The sequence below is a fragment of the Ambystoma mexicanum genome, chromosome 1p, assembly GCF_040938575.1.
Source record: "Ambystoma mexicanum isolate Mex_15411 chromosome 1p, UKY_AmexF1_1, whole genome shotgun sequence".
Taxonomy (NCBI): domain Eukaryota; kingdom Metazoa; phylum Chordata; class Amphibia; order Caudata; family Ambystomatidae; genus Ambystoma; species Ambystoma mexicanum.
Window position 1 is genome coordinate 605709066 of NC_090921.1, and position 27309 is coordinate 605736374.

At 47.1% G+C, this 27309-nt stretch overlaps 1 protein-coding gene across 7 annotated transcripts in view; it reads left to right on the plus strand.

Moving 5' to 3' along the window:
- The window catches only part of RANBP3 (RAN binding protein 3), a 1483781-nt gene extending 1466661 nt beyond the window's left edge, over positions 1–17120 (plus strand). For all 7 annotated transcript variants that reach the window (XR_011303967.1, XM_069649581.1, XM_069649583.1 and 4 more), the window contains one exon: positions 13816–17120. Coding sequence is in view for 6 of the 7 variants with exons in the window: in XM_069649581.1 (XP_069505682.1) it covers positions 13816–13862 (47 nt within the window). In the remaining variant the exon portion in view is untranslated. The remainder of the gene's footprint in view (positions 1–13815) is intronic.
- Positions 17121–27309: the final 10189 nt, after the last annotated feature.

Genomic DNA, 27309 nt, shown 5'->3' on the forward strand with positions numbered 1-27309 from the left:
GAAAGAGGCTGTTGCAATAGTCCTGCCTAGAGAGGACCAGAGTTCTGGAGACAGTGAGCTTCTTGGGGAAAGTGAGAAAAGGAAGAATACCTCTGAGGCGGCATGTCTACTAAAGCGGTATGTGTGGAATATGCCGATTGCTATAGATACTTGGGAGTTGAATTCAAACCGAAACATAGTTTTAATTAATGTAGACAAAAGGCTGTCTTTCGCTATGTGGAGAAAAGGCTGAGCAACTCGCAGCACTAAAAGCAAATTTTACCAGTTGCACAGGGGCCTGTAGTTTAGAGGGCACTATTCGTCTTAGCAAACAGTGTTTTGTTCCTGTGATTTTATATGTCCTAGGGTGCCTTTCTGTTATGGATCTGACATGGCTGAATAGCGTAGAGATCCTCTTCTGGAGAAGGATGTTAGTACTCCTGCAGTGTAACCCCATGGAGGAGATACAACTCGAACCCGGGTGTTATCTCCATGGTGGAAATTGTACTAAAGGAGTGAGAAAGGAGTTGTCTTATCCGAAATTTCCTCTGTTGCATGCTGTGGGTCAAAGTGTGAAACCGAAGAGTGGCGGTATCTATGAAAAAGCTACACCTGCCTTATTTGACTCGATTGATTGGGTCCCGGATTTGAACAAAGGATATTATGAATTTAAAAGGATGTTTGAGAAATAAATCGAGCACTGGGGAAACAATTTTTTCCCCTTAGTTCAATTAAAATCTTATGCCTATGTCACGGAAATGCTGTATGACTTTAAAAAAAATCTCAGCTTTATATGGTGCAGTGTCCTTCAAAAAACCTGAATATATGCTTCTCCCGTATTAATCATCTGCCAGTGATGTCAATATTGGGTCCTGTGTTAAAACAACCACGTGAAAAAAAGGAATGTCCGTTAGAATGCAAATGTTCTAGAAATTGTATTTTATGAACTCTAAAAGCAGAAGTTTGTACTTGCCACTTTATAGAGTCTGGTTGTTGGTAATGGCAAAGTTAGATCAAATTGGTGTTATAAATAAATGAATGTATAATGAAAGGGTACAGTCGTGTTTTAGTTTTTAGGTTTTATGTCTTTTAGGATGTAACCATTAATCAATTTGGAGTGTAATGGATGTGTCATAAGTGTGTTTGAACAAACGTTTTGTGATGACATTGTATAAGGTTGTGATTTTGTGTTTAGATATGATTGTGTAAACATTTTAAATTATAACACATTCAAATTAAAAAAAAAAAACATTGACTACTTACTGCATTCAGGTAGACTCCACCCCAAGGTTGTTCCCACAACTAACAGCCTGAGGGAAGGCTCCATCCAGTCTGGCAGTAGGCAGCCCTAGAGCCATCTATGGTCCTTCCACCCAACAGCCATTCGGGGGGAAGGGAACAGAGCCAGGGCTTCTCAGGACTTTGGGAAACAAGGGGGTAAATCAAAGGAAGCCAAGAGGCCACCAGTGCCCATCTTGCCTGGGTACTCCAAAAATGGAAGATACCTAGAATCCCTGTCACATCAGCATGTAGCTTCCACCAGCCCATTTTCTGCTCTGTGGGCAACAAACATGTGCCCAAAAACATACCTTAGGGGTTCAGGGTTGTACCCTCACCCATGGGTGCCCCAAGGGTATCCCATGGGTCTTTGTTCACCAAGCACAAAATGACCAGCTGCACTGCTAGGGGTCTGGACTGGACTCCCCCAGGCAGTAAATAAGCAGAACACACATTTTAAGGAGGTATAGGACAGGTTCAAGGAGGCCCTGTCCCTCCAATTCATTTGCAGCATCACAGCAGGTGGAAAGATTTCCTCAGACACATGGCACTGTCTGCCATTTCTCAACCATAGGCCAGACTTCAGATGTTCTCAGGAGCCAGTGGTCGCAATTCTCGGGCAACATGGCGGTTGGCCTTACGATGCGAAGGGCAGTGGCCAACAACCTCTCGTGATGGGCCAACACGGAGAGCATGATGGCATGTTAGCCGTTCTGGGAACATTGGCCAGAGTCTCAAGTGGTCACAAACATGTCCCTGAAGGGCTGGGGCGTACTCACTGTGGGGGTCTGGAGCTGTCCTTTTGTCCAAAGTTGAACATCGGATAGACCTCAATCTGTTGGAGTTGCAAGCGGTCCAGCTAGCCCGGACTAATTTTGTACCTTCCCTCTGGGGGGAAAAGGGTCTTGATTCTGACTGACAACATGCTGATCATGCACTACTTCAGTAAACAAGGGGGTGTGCAGTCATTGCCCCTGTGCAGGGATGCAATGCAGCTTTGGTTCTGGTTACTGGAGAACAAGAGTTTGATCTCTGCAGTCCATTGTTAAGGTAAGATTGGGACCTGAATGATAAGGTTTTGGAGGTGCTGCTGGCTGTGGACAGACCTTCCACCAGGTCTGTTTATGCGGGCAGATAGTTAGAAGCATGCTGTAGGGACAATGGTGCAGACGCTTTATCATGCACACCGCGAAAGTCATGCAATTGTTTGTTCACCTTGGCAGTGTTAGGGTTGCCAATAGACATGATTAAAGGCTATTTGAGACATATCTCTGTGCGAGGATCACCAAAGCAAGGCTTTTTTTTTCTAGTCCAATCTGTGGCGGTTTTTGGCTAGTTTTGTAAATTAGTTACAACACTATTTGTTGTCCCTGGTTTGGGACCTCAACTTGGTTCTATCCTTAATGGCGGGTCTATTGAGCCCTTGCATTCAGACAGGCTTTTTTTGGTGGTCATCACGTCAGCTAGGCCTTTTAGTGAACTTCCGGCACACTCATGCATGCCCTTTTCCTTAAGTTCTTTAAGGAGAATCTCTTAAGGCCCAACCCAAGTTTCTTCCTAAGGTGGGCTCGAAATTCAATATTTGTGTGGGGGTTACCGGCTTTCTTCCTTCTCCATCTAAGGAGGAGGAAAGACCTTATAGAGTGGATCTCAATAGGGCAATACGGTTCTATCTGGCATGGACAGCTTCTTTCTGGTGGGATATCCAGCTGTTGGTAGCTATTTCCCAGTCCAGGTAGGGACAAGCAATGACAAAACAGGCAGTCTCCTAGTGGATCGTTCTGTATATTTCTGAATGCTATGAGAAAGCAGGGAAAATAGTAACATCCGGCCTCCGGGCACACACTACCAGGGATGTAGCTGCATCATCTGCCTTACAGAGGGGCTATTCCAGTTGAACAATCCATGGGATACATTACACACTTTCTAGAAACCCTATTGTTCGGATTTGGCCCGGGGTAGGAATGTCCGCTGTGCAAGGACAGTGCTACAGAGTTTTCTAGTACATCTCTTATGCGAACTATTGAAGGAGAAATTACTAACCAGTAATGTTCTTTCTATGGATTATTCTCCCATAAATTCTTCATTGCCCTCCCTACTGACCCCACTAAGGTAGCTTGCTAGCTTTTCATAATCTTGCAGGGTGCGTGGTAGAGGAATGGTTAGCGCTTTTGATGGGTCTGTTTTAAAAAACAAAAAAAAATACATGAGGTTTTATGACTGCAAAGAATTGCCAATGGTCTTAACTGTCTGTTCCTCACAAAAAAAGAGCGGTTTTCTTTTGGTCCCCCAACAGCCCGTCCACGCCCCTCCCGTGTCTGGGAATTGAATCCCTCAACTGCTTCGCATGGGGGGGGAAAGAAGGGGAACGGAAGTATGGGGGCTTAGTGTATGCGATATATGTACAGTCGCCAACAACACGTCTGGAGTCGGAGTGGCACAGTTGAGGTACGAGGGGGTCGAGGAGGTGACATCAAGCCACCCGTCACATTTTTCCAAGCAGCTGCCACTGAAGGGATGATCTCTCAAGTTGAGGCATCTGTGAGAAGAAACCATAGAAAGAACAAGAAGTAATTTCTCCATCTATGAATTATTCACCCACAGGTTCCTTATCACCCTCCCTTGATTTGAGATATTTATTAACGCGCACTGGACAAACTAAATCTCATCTAGATGCCAATGGAAAGACTAGTTAAAAAAGAACGAGGAAGAGTCTGATTCGAAAACAATTTGATACAACCAGAAAGCCATGTTCTAATAATAACCACATGTAGATCACTTGAACATGTAGGTTTGAAAAAGGGATTTCAGAGCACGGATCTCCACAGACCCCATAGACCCCAAATGTTCTATCACCCTGAAATACGCAATTAGATTTAGCCAGCAGAAATGTATCCCATGGCCGTAACCGACAAATAGGTTGGTAGCTAGAGATTTTAATCGACGAATGATATGATGGGGCAAAGAATGTTTAAAGATTTTAACATTATGAGAAAGAACTTTGTCGTTTAAAGTAAGCCAGTGTAAAGATAGTCATAGACCTGAAATAGGAGAGGACTTCCTCACTCTAAATACCAGTCTGACAGAAACTTTTTTCCACGCTTTGCAGTTGTTGACATTGCTTTGATGGAATACCTGCAAGGAGGCCATTGCGGTAGTAGAGGTGGCAGTTCACCAAAGCCCCAACCACCACTGCCTAGCCATCTGCTGGAACAAACGGAAGTGCCTGCCGCAAAGTGTAAAAAGCAGACTGTAACTTGGTGTCCACCTGAGCCTTGCTGCCCAAATTATCCTGCCAAATGCAGCCAAGATTTTTGATTTTGGTGGTGAACCATAGTTCAGAACCCAGAAAACAAGGGGAATGAGGTCGCCTCTTGGAGTCAAGGAGATGTTTGGGCCCAAATAGTGCTACTTTGGTCTTTCTAGCGTTAAGTTGAAGCCAGTTGGAGGACATCCAACCACTGACTTCATCCAAGAACTCTTTGACGCTCTCAAATGACTTATCCACATTACCTAATTTGATAAACACCCTAGTGTCCTCTGCGTAGGAGTGGAAGTTGACCTCATGCCTCATCAGAATGTCCATTGGAGGACGCATGTAACAGTTGAAAAGCAGGGGTGCGGGGGGTAATGAGGATCCCTGGGCGATTCCACAGTTCTGCGGGAGGGAGTCCGAGATGAAGCCTCACCTGTTGCTGCTGGTTGGTTAGAAAGGAAGCAAACCATTTGATGGCTTGTTCGGATACCTTTCCAATCTCTCTGAGGCAGTTGAGTAGTCTACAGTGATCCACTGTATCAAACGCTGCAGAGAGATCTAACATGACCAACACACATACTTCTCTTTGGTCAGCCACCTGCAGGAGATCGTCCCAGACGGCCAATAACACAGTCTCTGTGCCGAACTTTGGCTGGGATCCTGATTGAAGAGGGTCTAATAGGGTACTCTCGACATATTGCTGCAATTGGGATGTAACTATCTTTTCCATTACCTAGCCCGGCCAAGGTAGACTGGCAACCGGTCGATTAATTCTGGACATTTTTGGGATCTACATTATTTAGAAGGGGTGTTCTAATAGCTCAATACAGCTCCGGTGGTATTTATCTTTTTCCTTTGTTACACGCCCAGACCCTTGAGTATCACGGCGTGGTTAGAGACATCTTGGTGATTGGTAATACATAAAGTACATAATACCATGGTAATACAAAAAGCTGAGAAGCATTACAATTTAGAAAAGGAGTATGCAGGAAATTATACAATCAGAAGAACATAACAAAGCTAAATACAGTTTAAGCCGATGAGGGCTACGCTAGTATTGGTTGAACAACCATGTTATCAGTTGCTTTTTGAAGCCAGGGAAGGAAGTCTCTCTTTCGATGTTGACAGGGAGTTCCAGTGTTTGGGGGCTAAGACATGAAAGCTGCTGCCCCCTGCTCTGTTGTAGCAGGGTGTCACTAAATATTGACTTAATAGATCTCCATGTTCTGACATTTTCTTTTTCTGTAGGACATTGTTGAGATAGGGGCTTTTTTGGCAATACATTTATACGTGATGCAGAGGGTTTTAAAGATAATTCTCGCTTTGACTGGTAGCCAGTGGGTATCCTTCCTAATCTTGATGTGATCATGCTTTTATTATCCCTAGTGCTGCCCTTGGGGCTTTATTCTGCATAAGTTGCAGTTAACTAAGGTTAGTGTTGGAAATCCCTAGTAGTAACACGTTGCAATAGTCCAACTTGGATAATACCAAGGCTCTGGCCAAGGTGAGGCAGTTGGTCGGAGTCAAGAATTGTCGACTTAGCGCTATAAGTTTCGATGTGGAAGATGCAAGCGTACTGATGTTTAGTCATCGTGAGATTGGCGTCTAGGTATACGGCTAATGTTTTAACTTGCTTGAGAACAAGGGTCAGGGTGCCGTCAATGTTGATAGAGGAGTAGTCTGAGTGAAGGGCCGCTATTTTGATTGGTGATCGCACGATGAGAACTTCTGTCTTCTCATCGTTGAGACAGAGGCTATTTAGCGCCATCCAGTTATGGATGATAGAGTATATTTTGTTAATGGTTATGGTGTCTTGGTTGTAGTCCCCTGAAATGGGAATGAGGATCTCGGTGTCATCTGCAAAATTCGTGTAGATGACACCCATATCGTCTAGAGCAGAAAAGAGAAGCTTAGTGTAGGCATTGTAGAGTGTTGGCGATAGACATGAACCCAGGGGAACTCCTATGGGTACTGGTATGGGGTCGGCAGCTTCCTTACCTATAGCCACCCTGGAGGTACGTCCAGCAAGAAAATATTTAACCCACATGGTGGCATCGTTAGAGAAGTTAGTCATTGGCTAGGGAGGTGCACAGTTTATCATGATCCACAAGGTCAAATGCTGTGGATAGGTCTAACAACAATAGGATACTGAGTTTCCTGGAGTCTCTGATGGTGTCCATGTGGATTTTGAGATCCAGGAGGGCCGTTTCAGTGCTGTGATTAGGCCCGGATCGTCTGGTTCCCAGAAGTTTATTCTGTTCGAGATGAGTTTGAATTTGTGTATAGGCTATTTTGTCTGAGCTTCAATAGCAAAGGGACCGTTGTTATTGGTCGGTAGTTAGTGGGCACTGTGGGGTCGAGTGTAGTTTTTTATTTTAGTAATGGGGTAACCCAGGCTTCTTTAATACTGGCTGGGACTGAGTTTGTGTTGAAGGAGGAATTGACAAAATTGGTAATAGTGGAGGCGAGGGAGGAAGCACAATCTTTCACTAGTTTTGCTGTGACACGATCTCCTTTGCAGTTGGAAGCGTTTAATTTTGAGACCGTGTCGAGCACCATTTCTTGGGTGACCGGGGTGAAGTGGAATAGAGCGTTGGGATTTTTCAGTGAGGGTGTCAGGGGGGTTAGTGATGGAGGCGTTTTTTACTGCTAGTAACTGTCTTTTGGTAGAAATGTTTTTTTGTAGCATGGTGATTTTAGCAGAGAGTGCTTCTTGAATGGTAGTGCACCATTCCTTACTGAAGTTGGCAGAGGTCGTGATGGGGATGGGATTTTCTAATTCTCTAAGAATAGTGAAGAGCTCTTTTGAATCTGAAGAGGCATTACTGATATGTGTGTTGTATGCGTTGGCTTTGTGGGAGATGATGGCTGTTTTATACATTATGTTGGCGTTCTTGAAGGCTTTAGCAGAGTCAGGGGTGGGATGTTTGGTGTGGGCATGTTCAAAGGACCGTTTGGATCTTCTCAGGGATACTAGTTCTTCGTCAAACCAAAGGTGGTTCTTTTTATCGGTTTGACGCGTTTTGGTTGAAATAGGCACTACTTCGTCAATGGTGAGTGTGAGACATTTATGGTAGTAGTCGGCAATGATGCTTAGGTCATTGCTAGTGAGTGACTAAGTTGGTTTCAAGAAATGTGTTGTGGGTAGGGATGAATTTCTCTACCGTAAGCTTACGGGGGTTTCTTGCTTCAAAGGTGTCTGTTATTTTGGTCTTGGGAGGACGGAGTTCATCACTCAAAAGGGTGACATTGATACAGAAGTGGTCCGTCCAGCCGAGGGGAGTGATTGACTCCGTTTAGATTGGTGTTAAGTGACAATATCCAGTCCAGGATTCTGCCCTTGACATCAGTAGGAGCATTCGCTAGCTGGGTAAATTTCACGTCCTTGAGTGCTGAGTGCAGGCTAGTAGCTTTGAGGTCTTGGTCATCATTGAATCCTAGTTTCAAATCTCCAAGGATGATACATTTTGTATTGGGTTTGATGAGAGATGTTAGAAGTAGTGGGATATCAGTTTCAGGGTGGCTGTTAGCATTGGGAGTTCTATATATCACTACAATATTAATCCTGGTTTTCTCATTCATGGCAAGTTTGACTAGCAGAAATTCGTAGCCTGGGGTGTCTTCAATGGGGCTAGATCTGAGTTGTAGATTGCAGTTCGCTATGATGGCTACACCACCTCCTGTGGTGTGAGTTCTCTCAGATCTGAAAATGCGGAATGGCCAGGGCTACTAGAGGTCCTGAGGCTTGGTGGAGCCAAGATTCTGTGGTCGTCAGTAGGTCGAGCTTCTGTTCAGCGATTAGGTTGTGAATTTCAATAGCATGAGCTCCTAGCGATCAGGCGTTTATAAGGGCACTTTTGAAGCTGGAGGGTGGCTTAGGATCGGCTGTAGAGGCAGTCTTGGGCGTTGGTGGTGGAGGGGCCCTGGAGGTTCTGTTAGTGGTCATGACCGTGAGTGGCCTGTTTATTTTTTTGCCTGAGGTCATTCGGGTTGGGTATTTTGAGTGTCCTGGAAGTAGGGGTGATGTGCACATTGAGTAGTTTAGTGCGTGATCTAAGGCGCAGTGTCCTACCGGTGCCAGCAATGGGTTAGGATTTGGTTTGTACTGAAATCTCAGAGGTTAGTTGGTGATCTACTGTGTGATTCACAGATGCAGGCTCTCTAGTTGGGGTCCTGGTGGTAAGACTAGGGTTGTGTAAATAGTCTGGGTTGGTTGGAAAGGGTGATGTGGGTGGAAGGAATGGCGTTGGGCAAGGTATAGGGTATTGTCTGGGGCATGCCAGTCTTGAGTCCATTTCTAAATGCCAGTAGGTGATTGCCTGTGCAGGGGGTGCTGTCTGGGATAAGGCAGTATGGGAACATGGTAATAAGTAACCAGCCTAACATAGTTAAAATCAAAGTAGGATGTGACTGGATCAAGGTGTGTGCGCAGTTGGGATTGGCGGTCTTGGGTTTGATATATCACGTGATGCTCGGGCATGGGCATAGACAAGTTGATATATGGTTTGACAGGCCCTGGGATGGGTGCAGCTATATGCTGAAGGAGTAGTGAAGGCAGGGTACTATATGTAGTGTGTTCCCAGCATCACAAAAGGCACAGTAGGCAAAGTGCGAGATGCTGCAGTGACAACACCTTGGCTGGGATTCTATCCATAGCACAGTAGGCAGAGTGGACTAAATGCGAGATGCTAATAGTAGGTCAAATGGATAGGTGTGTGCGGCGCAGAAGGCTCTCAGTAGCACATAAAATGACAGTAGGCTAGGTGCAAAAAGCTCACAGTATGACAAAATGGCTCGGTGTGCGAAGCGCAGAGGGCTTTCAAAAGAACATAAGATCACAGTAGGCTAAATGCAAAATGCTCACAGTAGGACAAGATGGCTAGGTATGTGAGGCGCAGAAGGCTCTCAGTAGCACATAGAATCACAGTAAGTTAAGAGCAGAGAGCTCACAGTAAGACAGAAAGGCTCAGTGTGTGAGGGGCAGAGGGCTCTCGGTAGCACATTACATCACAGTAGGTTAAATGTAAAATGGTCACAAGAAGACAAAATGGCTAGGTGTGTACACTCACTGTGTTTTCAATAACAATGGGAGGCACAATATGCTGAATGCAGTAAGCTGCCCTTCGTTATCGTTGAATGGCAAGGTGGATTTAGAACAGTATGCTCCCAATAATGCAACTAGTGGAGCAGGCAGTCCTGGCAGTTAGTGGGAAGCCATGTGCGGCGTGAACTGCATATTACGTTATGAGGCGGCAAACAAGCCTGCACTAGTCACGCAATAGTCAGAGTTCGTTGTGGATGTTCGAGGGCGAAGACGTGCTCCGTATGACTTATTGTAGTGTTCTCAGGTGAAAAATGTGGGCTCAGTGTAGCAACTGAACCTCTCTGCCGTTAGGTTCGGTACCTAGCGACTAGGTACTGAACCTAATGGCAGAGATGTATTTATGAATTGAGTCAGATAAGGCGAGATCTCGTAAGCCAACCATGTTGCAACATTCGAAGCTAATGAAAAAAGTACATAGTGGGCTTCATATTTCGACCGGACAGTATCCTCCGATACTAATGAAAAGTCAAAAGGCGATGCACCGTGAGGGTTTCCTAGTTCAGTCACTGTAGGAGATTCCTTGGGAGGAATTTCTAGGTCTGAACTTTGATGAGCATTGAGTAGAATGTTTTCCTGAATCAGCTCAATCTTTTTCAGGAAGAAAGAATGAAATGCATTGGCCTCTGTCAGGGAGGGTTCCATAGAAGAAAATAGACATTTTGGTTGCACAAAATTAGAAATAATAGAGAAAAGATCTCTTGGTTGATTTATTCCAACCTCTATTTTATTAGGTAGGAACTCAGAATTCTCTCTTTCAGTGCCTGTTTCACCATATTAGCATCTATCACTGTTCTGTTTCCTCCACTTCTGCTCCATAGCTCTAAGATGCTTACGTGGGGGAATATGGTTCGGATAGAACCAGGTTTAGAAATTCTTTTGTCTCACAGGCCTAAGAGTTGCCCCTCTTGAACAGATTACCCATAAGCTCTGAGCCCTTGCCATAATAATTGTCGCAATGCAATTGAGGATCTAAGGAATCCAAGGCTCTTTTAAGCTCCTTTTACAGAGATTTTGTCAAGAACATTGACCTCACGAGATTGAAAAAGAGAGGTGTTACTAAGAGGTGTTTTCCCCCCTAATGGGATGACTATTAGTAAACATCCTCAAAAAATATCCCAGAGCTCCTTCGAGTCTAGTGTGGAGCAAACATCCAACCAGGTATTTAAGTCACTGAGGCAGAGTAGGTCCCTATCCTTACTGCCTGTCTCTGACAAAAAAACAAATCCAGATGTTCCAGTAAGTCTTTAGCTGGTGCTGGAGGATATGACCAAGTATCATTTTTATGGCGAATGTAGGTGACCTCCAAAGTATAAAATGGCTCATCTGTGTTGTATTGTCCCAATCTAGCATCTCCAAGTGTGACATTTTCAGAGAAACCTTCGAAATTGCACCCACCCCTGCGCCTCTCCTGGTGGTGCGATTTGATGGATTGTATAGAGTAACCAATGGGCACTAACTAATGAAATAGGGCCTGAGAAGTGTCTATAAACCAAGTGTCTGTGATAAACATAATGTCAAGTTCATGCTCTTCAATAAAATGGTGAATTTCATGAACATGGCTGACTGGCGACCTGGCATTTAATTTTAATAAGGCCTCTTTAAAAGGTATATTAACGGTCCTAAATGATCACAGCCTTATTACTGTTGGGTTTTTCTAAACCCAGGTCCCGTATTGTGTTCAGGGTCCGGAGAGTGAGATGGCCAAAATTGTTAAGCTCAAACAATGTGGAGCAGTGATATGAAATTGGAGGTATGGCCCCGTTGTTATAATGCATATATAGCGGGTAGCAAAAGGGTCTGTGCTTTACCCAGAAGCCCAAGCAATGGTGCTTAGGCAGCATGATAGCTTTCAATGGGGTTTTCCAGGCCCCGGTAGGGGGAAATAGATTTCTAGGCAAATGATTTCCTGTGCTTTAAAACATGTTCCAATCTGGCACCAAAGGAAGTTCAATTTGGTTTGATGGCTCATTCAACCAGATTCCAAGCTGCTACCGCAGCTTTACAGACACTGTTGCTGCACATCTGTCAAGCAACCACCTTGACATTGTTGGATACAGTCACAAAGTCTCTTCTCTTTGGCAAGTAAAGATGCTCATTGTGTCTGCTCTTTATCACTCACAGCTTTCCCCTCTTCCTGTTCTATTGAGATGTGGGAGGAAAGTATCCATTATAGGAGCAGTGTAAGTGACTGAAGGGATTGAACTAAGAATAGTAAGTATTGTGCAGCTTTTTAGGTGTCATATATACACTGAATATGTCTCTCACGGTGCCTATGGCAGCCTCTTCATCGTGACTAAGTATGTGCAGTCCTGCAGGTTGCCTTTTAGTGGCTATGAACAATGTTTCCATACCACTCTGCCTGCAACATATTTTAGAGGTTAAGGAATCTGTGGGGTGGTGGGGGGGAAGTTACTGCATCCATCAGAAAGCACGTTACCAAAGGAACTTGTTCTTTACTGTTGTTTATCCATCCGCAACACCATGCTTTGGGTACCATTGCATTAAATGGGGACAAACAGTGACAAGCAAAGTATTCTGTGTGTTTAAGCAGATTTCTTGTGCAATAAAAAACTTGCAGCAGGCCTAGATGATCTCATGCATGTTCATAAAGTACTGTTGAAGTAAGTAGTGATGCATGTTTTACTAGACCCTAAGATTTTCTGTAGTTGTGTCCTACATGTTGCAATATTCACATGAAGAAAGCTTAGACGTGCCGCATACTTTGTTATAGCCTCAATCTCTATATGTCTACATTGCACTATGTAGACACTCAAAACATATAGCAGTGGTAAGCAATGCCTTTCCCAGTTCCATTTACTGTACGTAGCACATAGTTGGGCATAAAGAGCTAAGAACTGCCTCTTAATTCTTCATGTGCAAATGCTGTGCAGCACGTTGGAGGCACCCTGTGCTCCCTGCACAACACTTCAACATGAACTAGGCCCTTAATGAACGGCTCATGATCCTCAGTCTGTGATCGATCGCTCGTCCTGATCAGACCCATACGTAATTTGAGAGGCAAAGTGGTATTCTTCATAATATGTCATATTCTGTCCCATCTCATCCGTCCCCACAAGAGGCATACTAAGTTCTTCATTTCTGTGGAGGTGTAGGTCCTGGCATTGTAAAGGGAGGTACAAGCAGCGGTAGGGAAGGGGAATAGAATACCTTCTTTTCGGCTCCCAAGGCCTAAAATACTGTCTCACTGCCAGCACTTCCTAATGTCTACATTGCCGCACATGTGTAGGCCTGTCTGCCAGAGCAAAGGCAGGCTGTTACTGGCCTTAAAAAATTAGTTCATATTGCTGATATTTGGCGGCCATGCATGTGGTCAGCGCACATGCTCTCTGCACATTCTTCTTTCTGGATGAAGATGCTCAGTTTTACAAGTAGCCTTTTTATGATCTATCTGACCTATGCTGTTACCATCTTCCCATATTTTTCTGCTTGCTACATTGTACCACAAGATCTTGCCAGGACCTGCAGATGTTAGAAAAGTAACCTGTGACACATATTCATAGAATCGACAACATACAGAGAAGAATACTGGTGGAATAGATTAATAGAGGGTGATAACATTTCACATGTGATTGCGGTCTCCCAATTCTTTCTGCACTTGAAACTGCAAGACTGCGAATGAGACTGGACTGAGAGTTAGACCAGATTTGAGGTGTACCCATACCTCGGCCTCCTTCCTTTCTTTCTTCCTTCCTTCCTTTCTTTTTTAAATTACCTTTTAAAAAAAAATGACCTTGTTTAATGCTAAGGAACTTTAAGTCGGATTGGACATACGATAAGATGAGAAGGATACAAAAAGCTTATTTCCTTGTAAAATTTTCTTGTAAATTGAATCAAGTAAATAACATTTTTAAAAAAGGTAACCTGTGGACATTTATGATGTGAGGAAAATCTCTCTAATTTGTGTACAACTGATGCCACAATGAACGTTTGGAAAATCTTGCTGCTGCTTGAATGTGTCTTAATGCATATTGCTTTATTCTTTCCGGCTTAGTGACTTGGGCAGACTACAAAGGCAGGAAGGGGATAGTGAAGAGCTTGCCAAGATAGTTTCAGTTAATGGACATGCATTGTTTCTCATGTTAAACATTCAGTTGTGGATTAGGGTAATTAGCACGTAGTCCTATTGTATTGCAAACCTCATGTATTTCTATACATTGATTGCATTTGTTTGTTCCAGGGCCAATCGATGAAGGGCACGGGCAGACGGATGGAAACAGCACATAGCAGACGAGCTCTCGGACGCTGGCAAGTTTGCCACTTGACCACCTTGCAAGGTCCTTCAGTGGAAACCCCAGACCAGCTTTTGTTCCAGGCAGCGTTGAGCACTCCAGAAATGGGATCTTCTGTTCATCGCTACTTCGTCCAATATTTTGAGTATTTTATTTGGGATGGGCAGGTCTGGTCTGGCAAATTCCACAAACGAAGACAAGGAAAAAAATAAACAGACTTGGAAGACTGCCTGAATGTGGTATGGGACATGATTGCTCATCATATTGATGAGCCAAAAAATACTTTTTTTTTCTTTTCCTTTAATTGAAATGGCGCATTTAAGACTTGTCACGCTTCTTCCAATGGACCTTTCCAACTCCATTCCTGTTGGTCGTTCACTCTCTATGAAACATTTGACATACCTTTCAAACTTTAATTGTGTTTCTTTTGTATAGCAGCCACGCTCTGTCCTTTATATTTTCCCTGTGCCATCACAAGGATACTGCATTCTCGTTTCTTTGCTGTGGAAGTTCTCGTTGAGGTGTGTTTCCAGAATATTTCATGCTGGATGAAACAGTGGGGTGACACAGCAAAATAGAATACCTTTCAATTTTTTTTGGATGATCCCAGCACTGGTTGTGGTAGCCAGTGTCGTTCCATAGGTTCCTGGCCTTAGACAACAAAACATTTTTCTTTGAAAGATAGTTGAGAACCAGTAACGGACCTTACTCTTCAAAAGACATTTCTTAACAGATTTTTATCCACCCATATCCAGTATTCTCATTTGGGAATTTGTACGGCGCTGATCGATTTTATTTTTTTAGTTTTCAATAAGATCTTGTGTATTGGAAAGTGAAGCTCTGTTATTTTTTGTACTGTTCTGTTAATATTTAAGAGAGCTAAGCCACTATATATACATAGGTGTTGCATACAATGTTTTTCCTAGTATGTATTTGTTTATTTTTGTGTTCTTGTCCTGGCTGTACAGCAGCTAAGAATATTACAGTGGAAATGTGTAAAAGCTGATCATAGATAACGTGTGTCAAAAGCAGTTGTGTAATTAAACCCCATGGCAGTTGGCCAGCCAGTAGATAAAACCTATTATCAGAAAATGTACACCAAAACACTGTCCGTTGTCAAGTTTCGACCTCTCAACCAAAAGAAAAGTTTTAGTTTGGACCCTCCGACATAAATTGTTTTTCCTATTTGAATAAAACTGAAGATGTACTTTTTCTGCTGCCCAGAAAGTTTGTGTCTGCAAATTTAGTTCAGCGACACATTCGTTGACACAATACTCCATCCCCATCTTGACCCAGAGGTGGCATGATTTTAAAAAGAAATACATCTCTGGCAGCAGTGTTAATTTGACTGATAGTTGTTACTAGAGGTTATTGCATATTGTCCACTGTGTTCTGTCTCGCAGGACAAATAGGAAAAACTGATGTATGTGATTTATTGCATATGATTTGAGCACTATATGATTGAAAAATTAAAGACTTGTCCAGACAGGCATCTCTTGCACCGTTATACACTAGGAGTTGTAGGTTCCAAGCACAAGCTTCTGTGGATAATTAAAGCAAGTCCAGATATTAACTTATGTTGTCACTGAATGAATTGAAAAGTGATTTGGATTGGAGAGCCAAATACAAATTATAAAATAATTTCTCAGTAAGGCTTCTATACTGTAATTATACTTTCACCCATTAGCCATAAATTGGGGTTGTTTTAGGAAGAACCTACTGTTCAGACAAATATTGTTATTGCATGCACATCTGTAGTTTACGCTGCCAGTGCTCAAAAAGCTGTGCAGTTTTTCACCTTTGCATATTGGAAGTGTCATGCATATCATCTGGAAAACACTGGTGAATTGGAGCCAAGGAAGCGCAAGTAAAATCTACTATAGTACAGTTTTTGCTTTATCCTCTGCTTCCAGCTGACTCAAACTGCAATTTGTTGATGGGGCAAGACCTGCTGCTCTGTTGTGTTCACTGCTATTTGATTGTGCAAGCCTGTCAGCTTATCGGCTGCATCTAGGCCCACCTGATCTGCATTGCTTTGGAGAATGTGGCTGCTGTGTAAAGGTTGACTTTCCAGTGCAGCTTGTGGAATGTTCAAGGCAAGCTTCAATAACTGAAAGATGAGCTGTTGAATTGACAGTTATGCAATAAGTATTTATTTTTTCCCAGCTATACAATCTATGCTGTCCTTCTCTATGAAAGATTTGTTAGAGTTACATTCTTCAACTTTATGAATGATTAATTTGGACATTACAAATTCAAATCTTTTAAGTTATGCAGAAATAATCAGAAAACTATTTACAAACTCTTGTTTTTCTTCTCCTGGACCTCATCCTTGTGCTGACCGGTTTACCATGTAACTTGTAATTCTGGCAGAAGCCACCCTTGTCAACCGAGCAGCTTTTCTACATTGAAAGCTGTTGGTACTGAGTTTGTTTTGGTCTTGTTTTTTTTTTGCTAATAACCAATGCAAAAGGTTTAACACAGACCCTTAAAGCCTAACTCATGCAGGAAAATGGCACTATAAATTGTTTTCTTTTCTCTCTAAACTCTAGTTTTTCACAGAGGAACTACATAGATTCATTATGCAAACCTAACATTTTTAGATTGGCTTGTTTCTGCCCTAGTAGATTCTAATCCTCCCTCAAAACTGATTACTTTTTGTAAGCATTTTGTTTTGGGAAATGTTTCAATGTCGGAGGACTTTATGCAAAGAAACTGACTGAGAGCATATGCTCAAGGGTTTGTGTTTCCAGCAGGAGGTTTGGAGGTAAAAGGGATTCATATAAGCTATCTTTCCCCCCACTTGCAAGGAGGCAAGTGATCATTTCTAATCGTTTTACATTCACCAGAACATTGGCTTATATTTTTTAATTTGATGCTGTCTGGAAGTAATAGTTTCATTTTAAAATTGCAGCTGGTATTTATGAAAAAATCACTTAAACCAAAAACAAAGGATATATATATATATATATATATATATATATATATATATATATATATATCACTATAGCCCATGCAATGTTTGTAGGCCTGTACATGACAGAGTACTTTAAAAACAAATGGCCATGTTAATTTCAAACCCTGTCCAGCGAGAGATAGTTAGCCTAGAGCTAAACCTTGTTACATTTTCTGCTTACAGCCTTAGTAAATTAGTGACAAGTAAAACAAGATAATGCCCATGTGTTTTGAAAGATTATTGTAAGATTGTCATATCAAACATATTTGGAGATTACATTAAAACTTTTAACAAAAATGTGTTCTCAACTCTTTTGTTATACGTAAGAAACTGTGAATGGGCATGTTTCTATATTGACATCTAGATGTCCTCATGGAGTGAATTGATGAAAACGTAGAGAATGGCTCAGAGAGTGTCGTTAAAGAAGATATTAAACGGTAACGTCTTACAGCCACTATCTTTGGAGTTGTTGCCCTCTCTTGCAAACTGGGCCGCCAGGTCCAAATGGGAAGAGGAAGAGGGTGGAGCGCATGTTCGGAGTAGAAATGTGGTTTGGTCAAGGAGCACATGAACGGAAATGAATTTGAGAAATGAAACCTGGGTCGCATGCAGACTAACACCAACAAATGGCCCCTCTGGCCTCATCCTCATAGTAGTTATCGCTGCATAATCTGGAATGTATGCAATTCAGCAGAATGCTTACGTTTTTTTTCTTCTAGAAAGTAATACTTTTTCCACCCGTGGTTGTCCTTGATCCTGCTTGCTTTGAATATTTGGCTTCAAACAATTGGGCTCTTGCACACAATCCTACTGTATGTCTGACACAGACATGCAGAGTATATTGTTGCTTAGACCTCAACATATTTGCTCTCACTGCATTTTCTTTGGCACTTTCTATGAGGGCCCTTTGTCATCTGAGATCAATCTTCAAGAAACATCCCCCACTTTTCACTCGGGAATTCCTTGTGTGTAAAAGCTGAAGGACTTTATTTTTCGTTTTTAACATGGACTGTATGCAGGAGGCTTCTATGTGGGTCTCCCTAGAAAGGTAATTTGTGTGACCAATGGTGACTGACTTGAGATGCCTTTGTGACCTACCACGGAGAGCAACGTTGAACCAATATGCCCCTTAGGCTGGCTATAATGCCTACTGACAAGGTGTACCTTTAAGTTCTGCAGAACAGGCTTGTCCCCTAGGTCCAATTGTGCAACTCACTGGGTTAGCACCAAAGACTTCAAATGGGTCTTAGCCTACATCCAAGTCAATGTCGCTTGCCTTAGAATTTGAATACTACATTTACTGGAATTCTGTGAGTGCGCCCATGCCTGCTGCTTTGTATTTGTGGTGGTGTACTTTGTAGTGGTTCTTGCACTCACTTTTTTTCCACCTTCTCTGTACCCTGCAATCGACAAGCAGCCTCGATGGGTCTGTTTAAAACCTCCCTTACACCAAGTCCCTGTCCAGTGTTCCTATTTGGCAGGGTACTTTGTGAGTAACACCAATGCTAACTGTAGACAAGCACCTGTCAATTTCCCCATGACACTGCTCTTCATCTATGTGTAATCACCTGTTCTAATGAATTCCTTCCACCCACAGATTCCTCATCTTGGAAATCTCCTCCTGGTGCACCAGTCTGGTTTGGGATGTTTTTAGACAACAGAGAGCGCACTGCGGCATCATTTGTACCCAGGTCTCTGAATGCTGCCCCATGAACTCAGTTTCTGTGTCTGCATGCTCAGAATATTGCTTATGGACCAGGGCATTCCATTTTAGTAATTTGTCCTGCACGGTCTTCCCTGAAAGTCATTAACTTCAAACTGGAGAAAGTGCCTCTGTGTCAAAGCCGTACAAGCACAAACTAATGCTTGTCCCAATTAAGAGACTCCGGAGTGTGGTATCCTAAACACATTAAGGAGAAAATCACAATAGCAGGAAAACACTCAATCTCTGACTCCATCTAAACAGAGTCTTCTTGGGAGACGTTCTGCTTTGCTGTAAAAGACAGAGTTGGAGCAGTCTCTACTCAATGATGCGGGAGAGAAAATAGGTACTGTGGTGCAAGGGGACCCTTTCCCCTAATGACGCATCTTCCAAGCACCACACTTAAACTTCACCAAAGAAGCGTCATTGGCGCTCACAATTTAATGGCCCCTAACTTCAAGGATTCACAATCTGCTCTGTTCAAGATACCGTTACCCACGAGGTCCTCCTATCGGGGGCAGCGGAAGTAAATCCACCAAAAGATGTTGGAAATCTTCACCATGGCATCAGCGCAGTACAACCAGCGATTAAGAATGGGCCCAGTGCACCTTCTCAGCTGAGTAAAGGTACCACTTGGGTCCACACACCCATACCCTCAGTCAGGGACTCAGATGAGAAAACGGCTACATTCTAATGCTGTGCCACTCCAAGCTTTTCAGTAGAGTAGCACTGTGTGTTTCAGTGGCACACTTAAAGTAAAACCAAAAGGCCTGATGTGTATCCCCAGCCTACAGATCAGAGAACATGTCCAGGTTTGGTCAGGTCTTTCACAAAATGGAGAACTCTGTTACTTTTGGATTTGAATCCCTCAGGGTAGATGGCTGAATTTGGTGACTTTACTGAAGAACTCTTCCAGCAGAATGTGAGATTAGCCAGCTTGGTGCCAAGTCTTCTAGCGGTCAGTGGCCTCAACACGTCCTTGTAGTTCAAATTAATCCAGGCACCTGCTTATGGTTTGGCACCGATCAGAGTGCCTTTAAAAATAAATTAAGGCTGTTGTGTACCTGTTGATCACTGTTCCTTCTATTACCACGGCACAACACAACCTTACATATGTTCTGGAGCAGGGTCTCCCAGGTACCTGCTACTCTCGTTCAACCTAGCTGTATCTGAGCCACTGTTCTGTCTGTTGGTTTGGTTAAAGTCTGTCTCAGTTCCGGCTGTGGACTATGATTTGGCCAAGAAGTACTGTCCAACCACTTCGGACCCAGTGTCCCAATCTATCCACCCCACTCCTGGGAAGCTGATGAGTCTGGTATCTTCTGGGGGTTTAAGGCTACAGCCATGTACCGCTTTGCTTTGGGATGGGGGGGGGACCACAGATGCCCTTGGGTGGAACGTTTTCACCTCAAGCACTCTTGCACAGAGGTCAGTTAACGTTTTGGCACCCTGAATGTAGTGAAAGAAGTGGCTGACAACCCCCTCACTGAGATGAGTGCTGGATGTGAAATGAGAGCTGATTAACAATGGAAAGGAGCCTGCCATGCAAATTCTGCAGGCCTGTCTCAGAGCAGCAGATTCGGTGGCTGCTCAGTGGGCTCTGCTACTGTGTTCCTGGATGTCCAGCTCTGGGTTTGTGCCTGTTGGAAGGGGCCAACCTTTTCAGATGATCCAGATGTAATCAATTTCCCTCGCTGAACTACTGCCGGTGAGTGCCTCTTCCTGCCCCTGTCCTCTGACCTTACATGCTCCATTGCCTGCCTGCTTCCTCCTTCCACCCGACCCACTTAACTATTTTCAGCCACACCATGGTTTGCTTTTATTTGATTAATTTCACAGGACCATGAATGAGATTACTTAATGAAATTCGGCCGCACCACAGTTTGCTTTTATTTAATTAATTTTGTGGCACCATGAATGGGATTACCTAATGAATTTTGTCTGCATCTGCAACCTGCTAAACCCCTTGCCTGCCCTGTCCCCTCCCCTCCCCACGCCCAGAGAAGTGGGGATAGGCCTGTTCAGGTCCAGGTGACCTGAACACCCTGAATCTAGTCTGAAACCCCTCCCTGGCCTAGATCCAGCTATACTCCATTTTCCTTGCTGAACTACTACCAGTGAGTGCCTCTGCCTGCCCCTGTCCTTACATGCTCCATTGCCTGCCTGATTCCTCCTTCCATCCCGACTCACTCAATTAGCTATTTTCGGCTCCACCATCGTTTGCTTTTATTTAGTTAATTTCGCGGCACCGTGGATGGGACTACTTAATGAATTTCGGCTGCATCTGTAACCTGCTAAACCCTTTGCCTGCCCCGTCCCCGCCCCACGCTAAGAGTAGTGGGGCTAGGCCCATTCAGGCCGAGGTGACCTGAACATCTCATTTAAGGAACCTCCCCAGGGCAGCCTCTGCCCTGGCAGCCCTCGCTAAGGGCGACAAGACAAAAAGCAGCTCCTAAAGAAGCAGCTCTAGATGGTGTCTGCCGTTGTCAGCGGGGGAAGCAGGCAGCCACCTTTCAACAAGTACCCACCAACACTGCCCAAAGGAACCACAGAAATCGGTCACGCTAGCATATTAACCTTTCATTCTCATTTATCCACCGAAAAACAAATCATAAAGTTCCCCACTGCCACTTATGTGGGTGCATCTCCACGCCACTTTAAACTCAAGGCACAGGAGAGTGGGGTCTGGCGCTTAGTGACCCCTGTTACTGTGGACTGCTCCCTTTTGATTGCCCTCCGAGCAGCAATCCATCATGCTATCAAGCTCTCCCACTACTCTTCAGGGTGTTTATCAAAGCATAATCCCACCTAAAGCCATGTCCGGGCCAGAGGCCCACAAGACTCCTCGCACTACAGCAACCCTCTGCCCATTGCAGCCCCTAAGGTGGAGGAGCCAAGACGAGGGACTAGTACTGTAGAAGCGACTCCCAAGCATGTCTGCAAGTGTCAGAGGGGAAGCGAGCAGTCGTCACCCAGCAGCGACTAACAAGATATGTGGGGTGCGGCCGGGGGTGACAGCAATCACTAAACCCCATTAAACTGACCCACCTCTCTACTTATGTCTTTAATTTTTCTTGTATTTTATAGCTTATTCCCATGTTAGACCACAGTTGTATGGTAGCCTTTGCTCGCATTGAAACCATTATGTTTGCTAGCCAGGCTATAACCAACCGTCAAATTCTCCTACATACTCTTTTTTCCCCCCAGGCACTTATCCCCACCACCCCCTAGCCACAGCCAGCTTTCTTGTCACATCTATAAGGTTAGCCATCTTGTAACCAGTATCATCTAGATAGAATTGTGAGGTTTAGCATGTACCACATCTAGATGTGAGGTTTAGCATGCGTCCCACATAGATGAACTTTGAAGTTTAACAGGCTTCACATATAGATAGAACTGTGAGGTTTAGCATGTACCACAACAATATAGAATTGTGAAGTTCTCCAGCATGGGGTCTGGCATGGATTCACATGCTCATGAATATTCCCCGTCGTCAGGCTGGGAATCCTCGGTAAAGAAAAAACCAGTATCAGTTTCGTTTCTGATCTGTCTTTCGTAGTAATAACCAATCACTGGTCTCTGCGTCATACTGACCACAGCCAATGACTGCCCTCTACCTAAGCACCGCCTCTGGCAGCCATCTTCAGATTTTTACAGCACGTTCATGTGTTGGGATCCTCGTGCTATTGCTCTCGAGCGTTAGTGCTATTTTTCGCGCTTTTTCACAAAAAACTTCGATTCTTTCGGTCAAAAGAGCCTCAAGCTCCACCGATCCTACATCCGATCAACGGGGACCCGTGTCGGATTCATCTGTGCCCCTCAAGGGTGAAGATTTCGTCGAGCTACACTTCGGAGGACTCCAGAAGCTTCTCAGGCCCGGTCTCGGAGATGGCCCAGGAGAAGGGAAGCTCGACGCCCGGAAAGCTGTTCAGGGTCTGCCCTGGATGCCAGCTGCAGAACGTCTTTAAGGAGGACGAACACTCTTTCTGCCTTTACTGCCTTCATGAGGACAAGACGCACGTGGAGAAGGACTGTGCGTTTTGCGGCAACATGTCGGAACGGACCATGAAGGACCGCCATCAATATCTCGCCAACTGGCTGGAGGGTAAGAGCCCGTCTGGCGAGAAGAAGAAGAAATCCGAGCGGTCTTCTAAGACCTTTGAGGGCGCCCCGGCGACGGGGGCCCAACATAAGGCCAAGCACCGCGAGTCCGCTGGCACCGGGAGCGCCGAACGGTCGGGCTCTACGGGCGCCAGGCAGGGCGCACCCTCCCCGGCACCATCAACCACGAGCCAACGCTCTGGGTCGGGTAAGAGGAAGGCCGAGCACCCGGCGAAGCTCCTGGAGAGGCCCCGGTCGAGCTCTAAGGCAGAGGAGGAGCGTGGCAGTGCCCCCTCCCTCAAGGATAAGGCGGTGAGCGCACCTAAGGTGGTGAAGGCCTTGATCCATCCGACCAAGCCCTCTATCGAAACGGTCGCGGCGGCCCTGGCTCAGCCTGTGGTGGCTGCACCAGTGGTGGCGACCTCAGGGCCCAGAATCTCCCTGCCTCCTCGGAGGGAGTCTTCTTTTGTGCCCATCGATAGGACCCCCGTGAAACCCTCTGTGGGGAAGAAGGGGGGGCAGGGCGTCGTCGTAGATTCGGCCTCAACCTCAGAAGAGGAGCTGATCGAGGTCTTAAGCCACGGCCTAGGCGTGGAAGAAGGCCAGCCCGTCGGAATGGACCCCGACGCAGGTGACGACGACGACATCGTCGAGGATACCGACGGGGCCCCTGCTCGCCCGTCGGACTCCCCTCTGCCAGCGCCGCAAGACAACTCAGCGGCCATTTTGTTGGCCATACAGTCCTTATGCTCCGAGATAAGGACGAGGCTACCGTTACCGACGGAGGAACCTCTCCCGTCGGGGGATCCAGAACCGGGACCTTCTGGTGTTCCCCCTACCAAGAAAAGAAGGATCCATCCACCACCTCCTTTTCAACCGTCGCGCCCCGTCCAGCCCTCCTCCCCGTCCACCCGAGGGGATGATACGGGGACTGACACGGCAGCGACGGGTACGGACGACGAGGCATACGACGAGGATTTTCCGTCGTCGCCTCCCACCAGGGCTTCTCCGCCCGACGAGATCGGATCTTTCCACTCCATGATCTCCAGGGCTTCCGAGCTTTTCCAACTCTGCCCTGAGGAGAAGAAAAAGGAAGGCTTCCTTTATCAGCGGCGCGAGGCCAAGAGGAAGACGGTCCTCGCAGTGCCTCTGTTGGACGACATTTGGGATGAGGGCCTTTCCCTCCTCAAGAACCCTTCCACGACGCCAGCTAGAAGAGACCGGTACGAGAAGAAGTACCGGGTCCCGGACACGGCCCCCCTATGCCTCCGGGCGCAACCTACCCCGGATTCCGTCGTCTCTGCGGCAGCCAGGAAGAAAGCGGGGGGGGCCTCCACATCGACTTCCCCGCCGGACGGCGAGGGAAAGAAATTGGATGCTATGGGACGTAGAGTCATCTCGTCGGCAGCGACGACGATTAAAGCGGCCAACGCCTTGGCTATCGTGGCCCGCTACGACAGGGAGCTCTGGTACAAGATAGCTCCCCTGCTGGATTTTCTGCCGGACGACAAGAGGGCGGAGGCCCTGGAGATCCTGCAGGAAGGTGAGGTGGCCTCGGACCACGCCATCACCGTGGCGACGGACATCGCCGACACTGGGTTCCGCCAGCTGGGCAACGGCGTTTGCCTTCGACGTCGTGGATGGCTCAAAGCTACGGACTTCCGGCAGGACGTCCAGACCAGAGTCCTGGACATGCCCTTCGACGGGAACAACCTGTTTGGGAAGACAGTGGACGATTCCCTTCAGGCCATCAAGGCGGATACTGAGACGGCCCGGGCCCTTGGAGTCCTGCAGCAACGACGGACGCCCTTTCGGAGCGGCGGAGGCAAGGGCGCCTCCAAAGGTTCCGGCGGCGGTTTCGCTTCCTACCGTCAAGCGGCCCGCTCGTCGTCGCAAGAGGCCTACAGAGGACGAGGCAAGTCTAGCGGACCCCGCCGTCGTCGCCAAGGAGGTCAAGGCGGCAAGGCCGCGTCCAAGCAGGATTGAACCGGCCGTGGGGTCGGGCCCCCACCGAAGCACCCCGGTGGGAGGCCGGCTGGCGGGCTTCGTCAGCGTGTGGGAGTCCATCTCCACCGACCGTTGGGTGCTGGACGCCCTAGCCCGGGGCCACGCGCTCGAGTTTCAAAGAAGGTGCCCGCGCGTCCCCCCCGTGGCCAGGAAATAACTTCACGTCCCTCAACTTCTCCTGGAGGTAAAGGCGATGCTCAGAAAGGGCGCCATCGAACTCGTCCCAAAGAGGCTTCGGGGCTCCGGAGTCTACTCGAGATACTTCCTCGTGAAGAAGAAGACGGGAGGATGGCGCCCCATCCTAGACCTGCGGCGTCTGAACAAGTTCATCAAGGCGCAGAAGTTCCGGATGGTCACCCTCCAGCACGTCCTGGGTCAGCTGGAGGAAGGAGACTTCCTATCGTCGTTGGATTTGGAGGATGCCTACTTCCACATTCCCTTCGGACTACGGTCGGCACCCAGGGTATTCACCAAGTGCCTCGCACCGGTGGCGGCGCAGCTGCGCCGCGAGGGGATTCACGTCTACCCCTACCTGGACGACTGGCTCATCCGCGCCAAGACGAGGGAGCTCGCCGTGGTCCACACGGCAAGGACCGTCCAACTCCTCACGGACCTGGGATTCGCCGTGAACTACGCCAAATCCCACCTGGTGCCCGCGCAAGTCGCACTGTTTCTGGGAGCGAGGCTCGACAGTGTCCCTTCTGGCCTCCCCGTAGGAGGAGAGGACCAGGACCATCTTGGGCAAGGTGCAACGGATGTTGGTGGCCGACGCGGCCAAAGTGAGGTCCATCAAGTCCCTCCTCGGGATGATGTCTTCCTGCATCTACCTCATTCCCATGTGCAGGCTCCGGATGCGCCCGTTGCAAGAATTCCTGGATGCGCGCTGGATCCAGACGACGGGCAGCTTCGAGGAAAGGATCAAGCTCGACGAGAGCTTCCGACGAGCGATACGGTGGTGGGGCACCCGCGCGCATCTGACGGCGGGCATGGACTTCCAGACCCCAGCCCACCAGGAGACTGTGACCACGGATGCCTCCCTGGAAGGGTGGGGAGCGCACACCGAAAATCTGCACGCAAGGGGACTCTGGCTCCCGACGGAGAAGTCCCTGCATATCAACGTCCTGGAGCTCCGTGCAGTGTTTTGGGCCCTCAGGTCCTTCCTTCCGTCCCTCAAGGGCAAGGTGGTGAGGATCTTCACCGACAACACCACCACCATGTTTTACATCAGGAAACAGGGCGGAACCAGGTCCCCAGCGCTGTCCAAGGAGGCGCAGGACCTGTGGCATTGGGCCGTCGCCCAAGGGATTTTTCTGGTGCCGTTTCATCTGGCAGGGATAAAAAACACCATCGCCGACTCACTCAGCAGGGAGCTGCGCTCGTGCCACGAGTGGGAACTACGGCAGGATCTGGTGGATCGCCTCTTCCGACGGTGGGGCACACCCCAGATCGACCTGTTCGCGACGGCGACGAACACCAAGTGCCGGAGGTTCGCCAGCAGGTTTCCCCAGACGAGGAGCATGGGCGATGCTTTCTCGTTCCCCTGGGAGGGCCTGTTCCTCTACGCGTTCCCTCCCTTGCCTCTGCTAATCCGGCTCGTCAACCAGCTCAAGAGGTCACGGTGCAGGAGGATCCTCGTCGCACCTGCGTGGCCGAGGCAGATATGGTTCCCGGACTTGCTGGACTTGTCAGCGTCCCCGCCGATCAAGCTGCCGGCGGACGCGGATCTACTCTCCAGGGAAGGAGGCGCCATCCTCCACCACGACCCGAAGTCGCTGAACTTGCAGGCCTGGCTCCTGCAGCGCTAGAGTTTGGAGGATACGACATACCGGCCGATTGCAGAGAGGTTCTTGCAAAGGCCAGGGCGTCCTCGACTCTTAAATGCTACGGACACAAATGGAAGAGGTTCTCTGTCTGGTGCCACGCACAGAAGATTAACCCTCTATGGATTACGGCTCCCCAAGTACTGCCGTACCTGCTGACGCTGGCCAAAGCTGGTCTGGCACACGCGTCCATCAAGATTCATCTTGCTGCGATCTCCCGATACACCAGAACCACGGGGCGGACGTCCTTGTGGTCTCATCGTCTGGTGAAGGAGTTCATGAAGGGACTGTTCAGATCGTTCCCGCCGGTGAAGGCTCCGGCCCCGGCGTGGGAGCTCAACGTGGTGCTGACCAAGCTCATGGGACCTCCGTTCGAGCCTCTGCACTCGGCCCCGTTGAAGTTTCTATCGTGGAAAACAGCTTTTCTTGTGGCCATCACCTCCGCACGACGAGTGGGAGAGATCCAGGCCCTTTCCTGCAAGGCCCCGTACTTGACTTTCCACGACACGAGGGTAGTGCTCAGGACGCACCCCTCCTTCATGCCCAAGGTACCGTCGGACTTCCATCTCAACGAACCCTTGGTGTTACCTGTGTTCTTCCCGTCGCCTTCGTCGCCGGCTGAGAGGACTTTGCACTCGCTGGATGTAGCTAGAGCGCTGAAGTTCTACGTGGACCGCACGAAGGGTTTTCGGAAGACGTCACAACTCTTTGTGAACTTTGGACCTGTCAATCAGGGGAAGGCTCTCTCGAAGGCTTCCATCTCCAGATGGCTCTCCGGCTGTATCATGTGCTGTCACCGGTTGGCAAACCGACCGCTGCCTGGCCGTCCGAGAGCCCATTCCACCAGAGCGATCGC